General features: G+C 40.6%; 1 protein-coding gene across 5 annotated transcripts; it reads left to right on the forward strand.

Annotated features, from left to right (window-relative positions):
• Positions 1 to 32: 32 nt before the first annotated feature.
• On the forward strand, positions 33 to 14,197 carry pstpip2 (proline-serine-threonine phosphatase interacting protein 2). 5 transcript variants are annotated; one of them, XM_010898288.2, is made up of 15 exons: positions 33 to 440; positions 1,099 to 1,199; positions 2,002 to 2,076; positions 7,632 to 7,666; positions 7,803 to 7,909; positions 9,693 to 9,755; positions 10,944 to 11,042; positions 11,808 to 11,853; positions 12,059 to 12,138; positions 12,315 to 12,413; positions 12,681 to 12,777; positions 13,015 to 13,090; positions 13,240 to 13,274; positions 13,418 to 13,491; positions 13,657 to 14,197. In XM_010898288.2, exons 1-14 carry the CDS (start codon positions 408 to 410, stop codon positions 13,474 to 13,476), a joined length of 1,005 nt encoding a protein of 334 aa, XP_010896590.1. In that variant the 5' UTR covers positions 33 to 407; the 3' UTR covers positions 13,477 to 13,491; positions 13,657 to 14,197. The 5 variants fall into 5 exon arrangements, with proteins under 5 accessions (XP_010896590.1, XP_010896589.1, XP_010896591.1 ...); XM_010898287.2 differs by having other exon boundaries at positions 33 to 275; XM_010898289.2 differs by having other exon boundaries at positions 33 to 275; positions 13,421 to 13,491.
• Positions 14,198 to 15,003: the final 806 nt, after the last annotated feature.

A 15,003-nucleotide genomic window follows, 5' to 3' on the forward strand; every position in this document is an offset into this window, starting at 1 on the left:
TTGTACTATTAAACTGAAAAGAATAGGGCCTAAAATACAGAAACATTGAAAGAATATCGGACTGACAGATTCTCAGATCTTTTCGCCTTTCGTGTTATTCCGTGTGTGACCACCAAGTGGCATCAAATCCAACATTATTTCTATCTCTCGGTCGTTAGGACATACTCAAACGCAATGCTGCGAAAAGACCATCAGTCTTCACAATAAAAACGACGCGCCAACCAGTGAAAATACCGTCTACAATGAGAGATCTTCATTTTAAGGACCACTTTTGGGTAAGCGCAAAGGTTGTTTCTTAAGTAAAGCCTAATATACGTTTGCCTAGTTGAAGCCACTATGCTGCTATGTAGAGATCGATGTCAACCAGTGAAAATACATGAGTTGAACTGCCGCTTTTCTCGTCTACAATGAGAGATCTTCATTTTAAGGACCACTTCTGGGTAAGCGCAAAGTTTTTTTTAAGTATAGCCTAATGTTTGCCTAGTTGAAGAAACTTTGCTGCTATGTAGAGATCGACGTCATACATTTAATGTCAAAAGTTAGACTGAAATTAACGACTAGGTCTAACAACAAGATGTAATGTAACTTTTTTTTAACGACTTGGTGTCACCGTGAGGTTGACGAGAGGTTATAACCTAAACCACTTTCTGCATTGCGGCTGTTGCGTTGCGGGAAAAGCGAAGACTAAAAAATTTTTATTATTTGATCAGGTGGCTACACTCCTGCGGTCCTCATCGCAAGGCAATGCGTACACCTTAAAAAAAAAGTGTAAATAAATGTGGTAACAATGATTATATACCATTCTCTTAGCAGACAAATTACAGGGAACTCAAACTGCAGTTAAGCACTCAAAACACCTATTTATGTATTCTTACTCCAAGTTAATTACCGTGTGCATTGCTTCATTGCTGTTTGCGGATGTCTGATGTGTTATTTACATACATTATTTTCTTTGGGTTTGGGGCCCTAGAGGAAACTGTCAGTCAGGCATTTAGCAGAGGTAATAGGTAATACTTCTCAGACGTAATAGGAGGGTGTAAGAGGCAGTCAGTGCTATGACTAATAATGTTGTTCTTCAACACTTTCCATTGTTGTTAGAACGTGGACCTAACCTCCACTGCGGGTTATGACTGCCTCATCCAGCACCTCAATGATGGAAAGCGAACGTGCAAGGAGATAGAGGACTTCATAAAAGCCAGGTGAGCTCACATGGTACATCTGGTCAGATATCCAATTAATCCTCAGACCACTACAAGAAATCAGAAATAACAGACATGCCTACTAGGAGTTATCTTATAGGTACTGAGTGTTTTCTCAGTCCTCAATGGCAACAATGTCTTTATTTGGCCTGGGCTTTCAAGAAGCAATTTTAGATTGTGAGAATTCTGAAATGAGTCATTTTCCCCTGGGCAAAGTGGTTTTGTGTCCAACAAACACTACTGCTGTTTTGTTTTTAGTGTCACTGACTTTGCACTTTCTGTGAGAGTGGTTAATGTGTTTTATCTGCTGTTTCCTCATTTTAGACAGAAATGAGCCTTTTAGAATTATTCAGTGGCCTAGTATGTTGTCAGTAATAGTCTAAACAGTATAGACTAGGTTTAATTTTCTTTTGAGATGTTCAAACTATAATATATATTGAATGCAATCAATAATCAATAATATTAATATTATCGTAGTATCAATAATTTCTATATATAACATTTTATAGTTTGAAAGCCCCAAAGGTAAACCGATAGATTACAGTCTAATCATTAATCTAACCATAATCAGACTATGATGTCAGTCACACAAGGAAATCCCAAAATAGCTATGCAAAATAAAATCTGGCTGTGTATTTTAATCAGATCACTTTCTTTAGGCTAAAGAATGTGAAGTTTGTGGTGGTCAAAGTCATCAGCCATCATGCTATGGTATGCACCTACACTTGCTAAACTGTGTGACCAGCAGACCCTTGTTAAATCATAACATATCTTTTTAAGTATGTCTTTGGTCACCTTTCAGAGCATCCATAGAGGAAAAGTATGCTAAAGAGCTGATGGGACTGTCTAAGAAGGTGTGTGGACACAATGAGATGAAGTAAGTCAGTCTGCGGGTGCTGGTGGGATTTATGTTTGAACAGATGTGCCGGCTTGCAGTCAAATGTATCCAGAAATTATTTCCAAGGCCTGTTAGGGAAGTTAGAGTTGCCATTGTAATGCACTTTGTCGAAAGTCCTTAAAAGCCATAACTTGAAATGTAATAGCATCAAGGGGAACCTTGGTTCAAGTCTGTATTTATAAACATTTTCTGAGGGAGTAAGTTCACCCCTAAAAATGTTTAGTATTTTTTTACTATTCAGATATATGGATATTGGATTTTCATTTCACCACTATGGACATGAATGCTACCTAAGTTAACAAATTACAAACAAAATTAGACTTTGAATATGCTTTTTTATTTATCAACAGAAATGTAATTTTTCTTGTGCAGATAAAATTACTAAATCCCTAGCTTCAAAATATTATTTGGCCTCCATTGCCAGAAATAGCGTGATCTAGGAGTTTCTGCATTGACTAGGAGACATTTCTGCCCACTCTTTCTTACAGAACCGCTCAAACTGTGTGATGTTTTAGGGCTATACTGCATGTACAACCAGTTTCAAGTTCCCCTTAGCATATTTTTATACAATTTGGACTTTGACTGATATTCCTAAACTCTTCAGTTCATATTTGGAGTAATTCAGTTGTGGACTTCCTTGAGTGTTTTGAATCTTAGTCCTGTTGCAAAATTCATTTTCAGGAAAGCTGGATAGGCCATAAGGCAGCAAAGCAAACTTCAAACATAATGCCACTGACACTATTTTTTTATTTAAGTGTCATCTTTCTGTTCAAAGACAGTGTTTTGTTTTACCCAAACCTGACTTCTGGTATTGCAGACATACACCTCGAACTTAACCTGTTTGTCCAGGGCACGTTGTTCCAGTGGTCATGTTTTTCATGCAGGTGTTGTCTGCAAACTTCCCTCATATTTTAAAGTATTGACTTTTCCCTATTATTGTAGCTACAGCCCTCTGTCCTTGCAAACAACTCCCCAAGAATTGTGGAGAATTAAAGATTTTCACAAGCCTTTCTCCTAGACATCCTAGCAACTCTTACTGTGTTCAGTGGCACAGTGTTTAAATTGGTCAGCTTGGTGTTCAGTGGCACAGAGTTTTAACTGGTCAGATTGATGTTCAGTGGCACAGTGTTTAAGTGTTCCGCTTGGTGTTCAGTGGCACAGTGTTTAAACTGGTCAGCTTGATGTTCAGTGGCACAGTGTTAGTGTTCAGCTTGATGTTCAGTGGCACAGTGTTAGTGTTCAGCTTGGTGTTCAGTGGCACAGTGTTTAAGTGTTCAGCTTGGTGCTTCAAAATAGGACCTTTGACTGATGCACCACTTGGTGGTAGATGTACATATTTACCATTCTGGTGTATGCATCTATCTAGATAGAAGGAAGTTAGCAGAGTTTGGGGTGTAGTATATTGAAGCTGTTTAAATAATAATTTACAGTTAAGGTAGCTAAATGTGGTGAGCATGGTCTTTAAGCATTAGTCTCTGAGGCACAGATGGTCGGTTGTGGTGGGGCCCAGAACAGGAAAGGATAGTGTTCAGGTGTTGTGAAATTTTTTGAACAGCAGTTGACATGGTTGGAGGGTTTGAAAATGAGGGAGCATTTCTGCTGATATTTCTGCTGTCATTTTTATATAGTTGCATTTTGATTGTGGTAAAGGATGTGATGTTACCCCAGGGTTCATAGAGACTTCTTTAACCATCTTCTGGTCAGCTCTAGGACTGAACTTGGTGGGACAGCCTATCCAAGAATCATTGCCAGTGGTCTGGAATTCTCTCCACTTGCTGATTAATTCAGGGGTTTCAAGCTTCTTTCTGCTAAGGGCCTACAAGAGCTCTTTGGATCTTGGCCTGAAGCAGGGGCAGAGCTTAGCTTTCTCTCCCATGGATTAGATTAGTTTAAACTTTATTTTCATTGAACGAGTACAAGTACCCTGTGTGCACAATTATGAGGCAAGTTGTATTTTTGAGGAATAATTTCATTATTGAACTACTACAGTGCTCTCAATCCAAAATGTTAATAAACCTCAAACCTGAATTTTAAACAAAGTAAAAGTGAGGGTTTGGCTTTCTTATCTATGTGTGCACAATTATTGGGCAACTATTAGTTTGCACAATTATTGTGCAACTAAATGATAATTTTACCATCTGACTTGTTTATTTTCATCTGTTAAAGTGAGAATAATAAACAAACAATTCAAAATTTACAAATAAACATTTGTGACATTTCAAAATAAGAATCTGTGACCAATATAGCCGCCCTTCTTTTCAATAACAGTCATAAGCCTACCATTCATGGAGTTTGTCCGTTTCTGGATCTGTTGACGATCAACCTTTTGTGCGGCAGCAACCGATACTGTTCAGACAGGTGTACAGTTTTCGTCTTTGATAATACCAGCCCATACCAGTACCCCACTTCCACCTTACTGGCGTCTGAGTCAAAGTGGAGCTCTGTGCCTGTTACTGATCTAGCCACGGGGCCATCCATCTGGAACATCAAGAGTCACTCTCATCTCATCAGTCCATAAAACCTTTTAAAAATCTGTCTTCAGATATGTCTTGCCCCAGTCTTGATGTTTCTGTTTGCTGATGTCTTATGTGTCTTGTTCTAACTTATGTCTTTTTAAGTGGTGGTTGGGTTTCAGCCTTCCTTACCTTGGCCATGTCTCTGAGCACTGAACACCTTGTACTTCTGGCCACTCCAGGAAGGAATATGGTGGCACTGGAGGATAATGGGTTCCTGGTAGCTTCACATTTGATTCTTCTCAAGTCTTTGGCAGTTAAATTGTCTTCTCAAGAGTGCTCCATCCCTCTGAAAGACATTTTACAATTTCTGACTTTTCAGAGTCAGTTAAATCACTTTTTTGGCCCATTTTGCTTGAGGAAAAGAAGGTGCCTAATTATTACGCACACCTTGATATAGGGTGTTGATCTCCTTAGGCGACACCCTCCCTCATCACACAAATACACATCACCTGATGTGCTTAAATCCAATAAGCATTCAACTTTACTCGTCAGTTAAGGAGACGTCCCTGGCTGTGGGGGTAGGTTTCTTTGGCCGGTAGTCTGTCGTAGCTTGGATGCCCTGCCACATGTGTCGAGTTCGGAATTGTTGTTGAAGTGCTCCTCAATCCGCAGTTTGTGGTCATTTGTAGACTTCTTAATGCCTCTTTTCAGGTTGACCCAAGATGAGCTGTAGGTCTCTGCATTGCCGGATGAGAAAGCAGCGTTGTGTGCCTTTAGCAGTTGTTGGACCTCACTGTTCATCCACGGCTTCTGGTTGGTGAAGGTCTTCATAAGTTTATGGGTGGTGACATTGTTGGTGCAGGTGTTGATGTAATCCAGAACGGAAGAACCATATGTTTCAATGTATGTATGGGAGTCAAGGGTGGTTTGAGTGGCAAACAAACTCCAGTCTGTGTGTTGAAACTGATGCTGTAGAGGCGAGTCAGACCTCACTGTCCTCACTGATGCTTTCACATGTTTAATGAGGGGTAAATACTTGAGGAGTAGGAACAGTGAAAGATGATTAGACTGTTCCAGGTGGGGAGGGGGATGGCTTTGTAAGCCTCTGGAATGTTTGTATATAAATGGTCTAGTGTACATTTTTGTGGAAATTGGACAAAATAGATTTCAGATTTGAATGGTTGAAATCCCCTGCAATCACAAAAACACCATCTATGTGTTAGCTTAGCATTAGCAAGCGGGGGTATGTAGACCGCAATAACAACAATATATGTAAACTCCAGAGACAAGTAATCTAATCATCAGGTACTCCAGATTGGTTAAGCAGTGACTCCCGGTTAAGTTAGTGTTTGTACACCATGTTTTGTTTACATAAATGCACAGCCCACCTCCGCGGCTAAGGCTCCTGTGGGTGTGAAATTTAGAGGCCTCCCACAAAAATAAATTGTACTATTCCTACTTGATTTCCTAACTAAAAGATTGAGGCCGATAATATAAATATTTAATGCAGTTCTCAAAACAATTATTTAAGTTTCAACTACCACAATGAACTTATTACATAACTATTCCCTCTTCACTTGAAGCTGCACTCCTGTTCCTGTCATTGTAACGTCAGATCTATCCATCTTCTCATGCTTCTGCAGCTCAAAAACTTTACTGAAGACATTTCTCAAGGCCACATATTATTATGTTTAATTATTCTTTCCTCTGAGTGGCATACATACACCGATCAGCCATAACATGATGACCACTGACAGGTGAAGTGAATAACACTGATAATATCGTAATCATGGCACCTGTCAGTGGGTGGGATAAATTAGGCAACAAGTGAACATTCTGTCCTCAAAGTTGATGTGTTAGAAGCAGGGAAAATGGGCAAGCATAAGGATCTGAGCGACTTCGACAAGGGCCAAATTGTGATGGCTAGACGATAGGGTCAGAGCATCTCCAAAACTGCAGCCCACATGGGGAGCTAAGGCTGGCCCATGCGGTCCAAACCAACAGACAAGCTACTGTACTTTAAATTGCTGAAAAAGTGAATGCTGGTACTGATAGAAAGGTGTCAGAACACAGTGCATCGCAGTTTGTTGCGTATGTGACTGGGTAGCCACACACCCGTCAGGGTGCCCATGATGACCCCTGTGCACTGCCGAAAGCGCCTACAATGGGCACATAAGCATCAGAACTGGACGACGGAGCAATGGAAGAAGGTGGCCTGGTCTGATGAATCACGTTTCCTTTTACATCACGTGGATGGCCGGTTGCGTGTGTGTCGCTTACCTGGTGAACACATGGGACCAAAATGCACTATGGGAAGAAGGCAAGCCGTCGAAGGCAGTGTGTGGCTTTGGGCAATGTTCTGCTGGGTTACCTTGGGTCCTGCCATTCATGTGGATGTTACATTGACACGTACCACCTACCTGAGCATTGTTGCAGACCATGTGCACCCTTTCATGGCAACGGTATTCCCTGATGGCATTGGCCTCTTTCAGCAGGATAATGCACCCTGCCACAAAGCAAAAATGGTTCAGGAATGGTTTGAGGAGTACGAGTTCAAAGTGTTGACTTGGCCTCCAAATTCCCCAGATCTCAATCCAATCAAGCATCTGTAGGATGTGCGGGACAAACAGGTCCGATCCATGGATGCCCCACCTCGCAACTTACAGAATTTAAAGGATCTACTGCTAACGTCTACCCCTCTGATTGGCAGTAGATCCTTTAAATTCTGTAAGTTGCTGTAGAGTTCACTAACCATTAGTTAATCATTTACAAAGATGGTCTGTACACATCAATGGACCATATCAGAACTACAGAGATATAAAAAATGTATTGTTCGTGTTACTAGTCTGATGAGATCGAATTACAGGAACTTTTTTTTTGTCAGTTGCTTGAATGTCCATCCTGTTACAGAAGGGTCACATGTTTCTCAATGTGGTTAAGGCCTTTTCCTTTTGGTTAAGGGGCTCTAAAGCGGTTTCTTGAAAAGCTCCTCCTCTTCTTGTTTCAAGTTTATATGAGGGCATGTTGTTCAGCATAAATCATAAAATGTATGTCAATTATTATTTGTTTTGTTTTTAGCACGCTAAAGAGATCGTTGGATGTCTTCAAACTACGTAAGTGTGCTGCGCGGTCATAAGTGTTTCTGATTATGTGTAATGACAACTGATATTGCTCTATTTTGGGTATTGCCCAAAATGGGATCCACAGATATCATTCTTTAACTCCCTCAAACCCTCTTTAACAACACAGAGACCGAACATGTGAGTTTATCTCACTTACAACTGGCCCAGACAATGAGGGAAGAGGCCAGGAAACTAGAAGACTTCAGAGAGAGGCAGAAAGAGGCCAGGAAAAAGGTACGGTTGTGTCCCATCTATGACCTAAACCCCCGAAACAACTCATGGAAGCCACCCTACCTTAAGCATGACTTAAAGACCTGATGCATTGCTAATACAGAGCACTAAAAGCAAATGGGGCTATATACACTGCTCAGAACAATTAAGGAAACAGGTAGTCATCACAGTATAGCACCAAGTCAATTAAACTTCAGGGAAATCAATCTGTCCAGTTAGAATACATAAGCGATAGTGAATCAGTGGTGAACATGAAAGTGAGGTGCACTGGAGAGGCAACAGCAAGACAACCACCAAAAAGGGAATGGTTTTGCAGGCGTTGGCCACAGACAGTTGCTCTCCATATACTTCCTGACTGATTATTCTCCAGTTGTGTGCTTTGCTAGTGTCCTTGTCACCACAGGTAGCATGAGGTGGTACCTACAGCCCATTTGGATTGCACAGGTAGTCCAGATCCTCCAGGATGGCACATCCATACATGCTGTCGCAAGAAGGCTTGCTATGTCTCCCAGTACAGTCTCAAAGCATGGAGGAGATACCAGGAGACTGGCCGGTATATGAGGAGAGTGGGACAGGTCCATAGAAGGGCATCTACCCAGCAGCAGGACTGGTATCTGCTCCTTTGTACAAGGAGGAGCAGGAGCAGCACTGCCAGAGTCCTACAAAATGACCTCCAGCGAGCTACTGGTGTGAATGTTTCTGACCAAAGTGTCAGAAACAGACTCCATGAGGGTGGCATGAGAGCCTGATGTCCTCTAATGGGACCTTTGCTCCCAGCCCAGCACCGTGCAGCTCGATTGGGATTCACCAGAGAACACCCGATCTGGCAGGTCCGCCACTGGAGCCCCGTTCTCTTCAGAGATAAGAGCGGGTTCACACTGAGCACGTGTGACCGACATGAAAGAGTCTGGAGACGCAGGGGTGAACGTTATGGTGCCTGCAACATCATCCAGCATGACCAGTTTGGCGGTGGGTCAGTGATGGTCTGGAGAGGCATATCCTTGGAGGGTCGCACAGACCCAAATGTGCTAGCCAACAGTACTGCTGTACAGTACATCCTGGTACCCTGACTGCTGTTAGGTACTGGGATGAAATCCCCAGACCCATCAGCAGACCAAGCTGGTGCCGTGGGCCCTGGGTTCCTCCTGGTGCAGGACATTGCCCAGATTTATGTGGCTAGAGTGTGTAGGCAGTTCCTGGATGACAAAGGCATCGATGCCATTGACTGGCCCTCACGTTCCCCAGACCTGAATCCAGTTGAGAACCTCTGGGACGTCATGTATCGTTGCAGCCAAGCAGCACCACAGACTGTCCAGGAGCACACTGATGCCCTGATCCAGGTCTGGGTGGAGATCCCCCAGGACACCATCCGCCGTCTCATCAGGAGCATGCCCAGACGATGTCGGGAGTGCATACAGGCATGTGGGGGCCACACACACTATTGTGTCATATTATGAGTTGGAACAGCCTGTGATTTCAATTGTTTGAATCCACTCCTCAATCGGTTGGTGATTTTGATTTACATTGACCATCATTACACAATTTACAGTGAAGATTTTGATAATGAATGTATTTTTTTCTTCGAGACCCGATGTGTGATTTAGGTGTTCCCTTAAATGTTTTGAGCAGTGTAGATCAGCCGCTTATAACCGAATGTCAAATTGCCCCACGCAGATGTGATAGCGATTGGGGTGGAACTTGATCACAAGTGATGGCCCTATCATCCCCGTTATCTTAGGTTCAGTATTTCAGTATTTCTTCATTTCTTTCTTCTCTTTGTTTGCAGGTAGAGCAGCAGATGGATGCCTTACACAAACAGAGGGCGACCCACTTAAAGAAAACCTTAGAGGTGAGCTTAGAAACGTTCCTATATAAAACACTAGTTACCGGGAGTCTCCAAGATGCCACAGCGGCCTTAGGCACACTTTCATAGCACCAAGCTGACCGTCACAGTCTAGGTTGGAATCTTGAATGTGCCACTGGCTAACGAGTGGCTGGGAAGGCCCCGCCCACCCGCCGGGTGATGAAGATCAGTCAAACATGGTCCAGGAACATGAAGGTGTTGTCAGGTGTTGTCAGCAAGGGATATCCTGTTGTCACACACTAGCAACTCCCTCAGGTAGGCAGGGTAACTGCAGATCTCGCTAAGACGAAGGTCCATGTCCTCTTTAAGAGAATTAGGGAAGGGGTCACTTTTCATAAACACCAGTTTTCATCCCTCTGGTGATCCTCACAGTTGGTTCTCTAAAGGTATTTCTTGTTTTTGTAATCATGTTACAACTTGTGTAATTTAAGTCATTCCTTTCTCTAAGAAGAGGGAAGTTAATGAAAGGGAACAGCTTTGATAGAGTAATTCTGGACTACACTCTTCAGTAAAATGTGCATGTGTCTGTGCATTCGTCTTACAGTGTAATGCAATGTAAGTCGCTGACTAACATAATGGTAATGAGACCGTTTCTCGTACAAACAGTGTATTTCACTGAAAAGGTCTATTGTGTGGTACAGTCCTTTTAGAAAACATGCATAACATTTTGTTTGTCTGGCAATATACTGTATGATGCCTCAGTTCCTAGAGTCGTAGATTTGCATGTCTTCTTTTCTGTTCCATACTACCCTTATATGTTACAGTAAACACACTGACAGACTGTGCTCTGGTCAGTTCCACTCAGAAAAAGCTGCAGTCAGGCCAATGATCACAGAAACCTAGTTCTGATCTAGGATCTGTTGTTCCCTTTAGATTATAATCAATAAAATTACATGTTCAGGAGAGACCAGAACCTAGATTATCACTTACTTAAAGGCTAGTTGTAAATACTTGCCCTGGTATGATTGATATGGTGATCCAAAATGCCTGGTATTTTTCATTGCGCTGAACAAAGTGGCACTGTTAAGAATTGAGCATGTGCTACCCTGCCATGCCAATTGCCAAAAAAAACCTGTTGGAAGTGAAAGAAAGCATAGATGATGGAGGCTGTTTCATATATTCACAAGACGTTAACCACCCCTTTCTCCTGTCATTTCATGTTGTTAACCGCAGTCTAAAAAGACGTATGAGCTGAAGTGTCGAGACAAAGAGGAAGCAGAACAGAACATGAACCGAAACGCCAGCACCAGCAATGCCAAGCAGCAGGAAAAGGTTGGTCTAGACTCATACTGCCCTGGGTGGTTTGAGCCAGTGACTGTGCTACTGCCAGCCTAACACGTATCCACCCTGAAGTTAACACGGATCAACCCTGAACCCTGAACCCTGAAGTTAACCTCCACAACACCTCTTTCCATTGAATGTTTGTCACACTGTCATGTTGCTCAATATCTGCAAAAAGAATATTGAAATGCAACAAAACCACCAGTAATTCTAAATTAGGCAAGTGAGCTGTGAGAATATAGTAGGTTCAGCTAAGACAAAAGCCGAGATATTTTGACCTTTCTGAACTCAGAAGATAAACTTAGTCATCTAGCTTGTCCTGAGCTTTGTATGTGAAGAGGATTTTTTCTGCTGTCATAATGAATATTCTCTATTGAGTCCAGTCACATTAGTTTGCTAAATGTTGTTAATATATATTGAGATTAATATTGTAAATAATTACTGGTGCAGTAGCCAATTCCTACCTGTAAGCAGATGCAGTCTTCAGCTGTTTCAACTGTACGACCCCGCAGTAGATGGACAGAATATTTTTATGACTTCATGCAGTTTTAACACATTTTAACTTGTTTTAAAGCTAATTGCCATTTGTACACATTCCCCTTGTATTTTACGTGTTTATATGACACTAGTACCAACTCTCAGGGGGTCAGGATTTGAACTGATTTGTGACAGTTGAGCATAGGTGTTCTTTCCTTGACATTGGTAGTAAATACCTGAACACAAACACTGTATTCTTTTTTCTTCATAATTTTTCAGCTATTTGCAAAAACACAGCAAGCTAAACAGAATGCAGAAGAGACTGGTAAGATATCCATTTAAGTCATTGAACAGGCTTTTATCCAGAGCCACTTAGCATAGTGAGTGCATACATTCTCATACTGGCCCCCTGCAGGACACAGACAACATACACTCTATTCGTCTCTTAGACAAAATCAACTGGGAAAACCAGCAATCGTCCTCAATGTGCCTGCGTTATATTCCCCTGTCTTTTGTCATTTGAATCCTAGACAAGATTTATATGCAGAATGTGTCTTTGTTTGGGAAAATCAAAGAAGACTGGCAAAAAGAACACATCAAAGCATGTGAGGTGAGGTCCTAACAGCAAGGCAGTATTTAGTTGATTTCTATGTAATGGTATGATGGTTAAAACTACGTGCAACATCTTTAATACCTTCCTTTTGGATTTTTTTGGAAAGGAAAGAAAAAGGTGCAGTGGTCTCTGAATTTTGTGGCTACATGTTGTATTATGGGTATGTCGTGTAGGTTTTTGAGGCGCAGGAAATGGAGAGGATCAACACTCTGAGGAACATGTTATGGACTCATCTGAATCAGCTTTCCCAGCAGTGTGTCACCAGTGATGAGGTAAATCCACTGAAAACTCTTTCTATGAACCCATCAAGAAGGTTGATCCTAAAATTCAAACTAAAGCCATTTATTTGGGTAGTGTTTGTTTAAAAATTTATATTTATTTTAAATGTTAGACATTTTGATTTTTTCTTTTTTTAAATAAACACTACCCAAATAAATGGATGTAGATAGCCCACAGAGTTAAGACAGCTTAAAATGTAGAAGTACAATTAACTTTCATATTGTGTGTGAGTCTAACTTTTGTGTATCTGTCCGGTTCAGTTGTATGAGGAAGTGAGGAAGTCTCTGGAACAGTGTGACATACAGGAGGACATAGCACACTTTGTAAACCTCAGACGCACTGGGGACAAACCTCCAGGTAAAATGCCTCACTCTTCACACAACACTTTAACACCTTCCTTTTTGACTTTTTTGGAAAGGAAAGAAAAAGGTGCAGTGGTCTCTTATTATTTTCCAGAGCTGTATATATACAGAGGATGGCATCATCTTCAATGTTTTTATGTTGGTATTAGGTTTGTTGTGTCCTAGTCCAACTCTCTGAGTCTACTTGCACTTTGTCATTGAACTGTACTTATTACTGTATGTTTCCACTCAGCTCCTGTTCTGTATGAGAACTTTTACACCGGTCAGAGGCCACTCTCAACCATTCAAATGCCTCTGTCTAACTCCAGGTGAGAAATGTTTTAACAATAAAAGGATATAAAAAATCAAGATAACATTGTTTCTTTCTTGATCGATGAAGTGCCCCACACACAAGAGTTACATCACAATTCTTATAATTTCATGTCAATTTCTATTTTGTCTGTTTTGCGGGAATCAGGAGGGGACCATTGCCTACTCCAACCAATACTCAAGGTACATGTTAGAAATTATAGATACAGTAGATATTAAGACACAGTTCTCATGTAGTATCTATCATTTAATGTATTGGGAAAAACGGTTCTTTGCTTTCATGACAAGCCACTGAATATTTGTTGGTTCTTTGACTGCCTCTTCAGTAGACAATGTGATCTACTCAACTGCAGAGGATCCAGGCTACAGTATTCTACAATACTAGTCCACATATTTACTGGTAAGCACTGTCTTTTTTATTATTAGATATTCAGTGGTTTTGTAACCACCCCACTAAAATCATGACAGATTTTTGACAAGGGCATAGATTTAGAGACCATTGTAATCACAATCATTTTGAACCTAACAAAAACCATAGCTTTGTTTTTTTTAACTCTTTTTCCAGCTGACTTTATATGTTGACTGTCTGGTGGCTCTACAATGAAAGCTGAGTATTTCTTCACTCATTCCATCATGGATATAAAGAGTGGACTGTTCATTTGTAATTTCTAAGTGATATCATTGTGTTTTAATAAGCTGTTTTATAAACAGTAACAGTGTCATAGCTCCGATGTAAAATAATTCTAGGATATATGAATATATTTTATATTGTACAGTATTAATTAGGATACTTTGTTATAGTAACTGCCCATTGTAGATTTCTATGCAATTTGAATCATTACTTAATAGAAATCCAACATTTTTGCCATCCTTTTCTAGATTGCTGATTGGCCATTTAATTATTTTTAGCAGTACAGAATGCAAATATTTAAATATCCTGTTTAAGTTTTAGGAAGTTTTTTACATTGAGTGAACACAATATGAACTTCTAAAAGTTATATTTTCCCTGGACAGTTACTGAAAACCAAAAGGTTTTCAAGACTCAGTCGGTTGATATTTATTCATTCATTTAAATATTTATCAATAAATATGCACTGTAAATGCTACTCTACGTTGTTCTTTCTGATAAAGAATAGTCTGTGGGTAATAGATATAAACACCCAGTGAAGACGTCTCTTTCCATGAAACACGCACAAATTGTTTTGAAACCTTGACCGACTGACATAAGAGGTGGGAATGTTTGTTGGAGACGTTTGTACCCACCCCTCCATTTAATCAAATAGAGGAACAAATAAATGGGTGAACAGGAACCTGACAAATAATGTCAAGCCTTGTGCAATGTTTTGGTTGGTCCCAACATCTGATATGCACAGCGGCCTGGACTGAGGTCTTTCAATTATTTTTTCTTTTTTGTTATTTTATAATGAGAATGTCTTCCTGGTTTCTGTTGAATGTGGCTTAGCATGTAACTCTGGAGATTCATAATTTGTCATTCTAAATTAAATGACCTGGCTGTGTGACAGATCCATAAAAGATAACATTTAAACCATTAAATTATCATTAAATGTAGTATTGACATATCTACAAAAAAGTAATGTTCATATTCTGGCCTTTGTGGTTGAAGAAAGATTCTGCCATACAATTAAAGAAGTGGGTTAGAGCCTTGGAAAATTGTCATAACTCAAAATCTACAGAAACTGGAAATCACAAGCAGCAAAAACCCAAACAATGGTTTCATTGTTATTAAAACTTGAAGAAATGTCACAAGGAACCAGTCACTAAGGCCAGTTTTCATAAGGTTGATTTTGTCAGGCATGCAGTCAAGTGGTCAGAGTGCACCTTTTTTAAACTGTGCTATCTAACAGGCTGTTTTCATCAGATTATCTGATAGAAGATAGTTTAAAATGGTTCT

The sequence above is a fragment of the Esox lucius genome, chromosome 14 (assembly GCF_011004845.1).
Source record: "Esox lucius isolate fEsoLuc1 chromosome 14, fEsoLuc1.pri, whole genome shotgun sequence".
In the NCBI taxonomy this organism is placed as follows: domain Eukaryota; kingdom Metazoa; phylum Chordata; class Actinopteri; order Esociformes; family Esocidae; genus Esox; species Esox lucius.

Bases quoted from the DNA above. Each gene is read 5' to 3' on its own strand.
- pstpip2 (XM_010898288.2), top strand. From the start codon at position 408: ATGAGAGATCTTCATTTTAAGGACCACTTCTGG. The intron at 13,091-13,239 runs GTGAGAAATGTT...TGCGGGAATCAG, and splicing joins ATGCCTCTGTCTAACTCCAG to GAGGGGACCATTGCCTACTC. The intron at 13,275-13,417 runs GTACATGTTAGA...CTGCCTCTTCAG, and splicing joins TACTCCAACCAATACTCAAG to TAGACAATGTGATCTACTCA.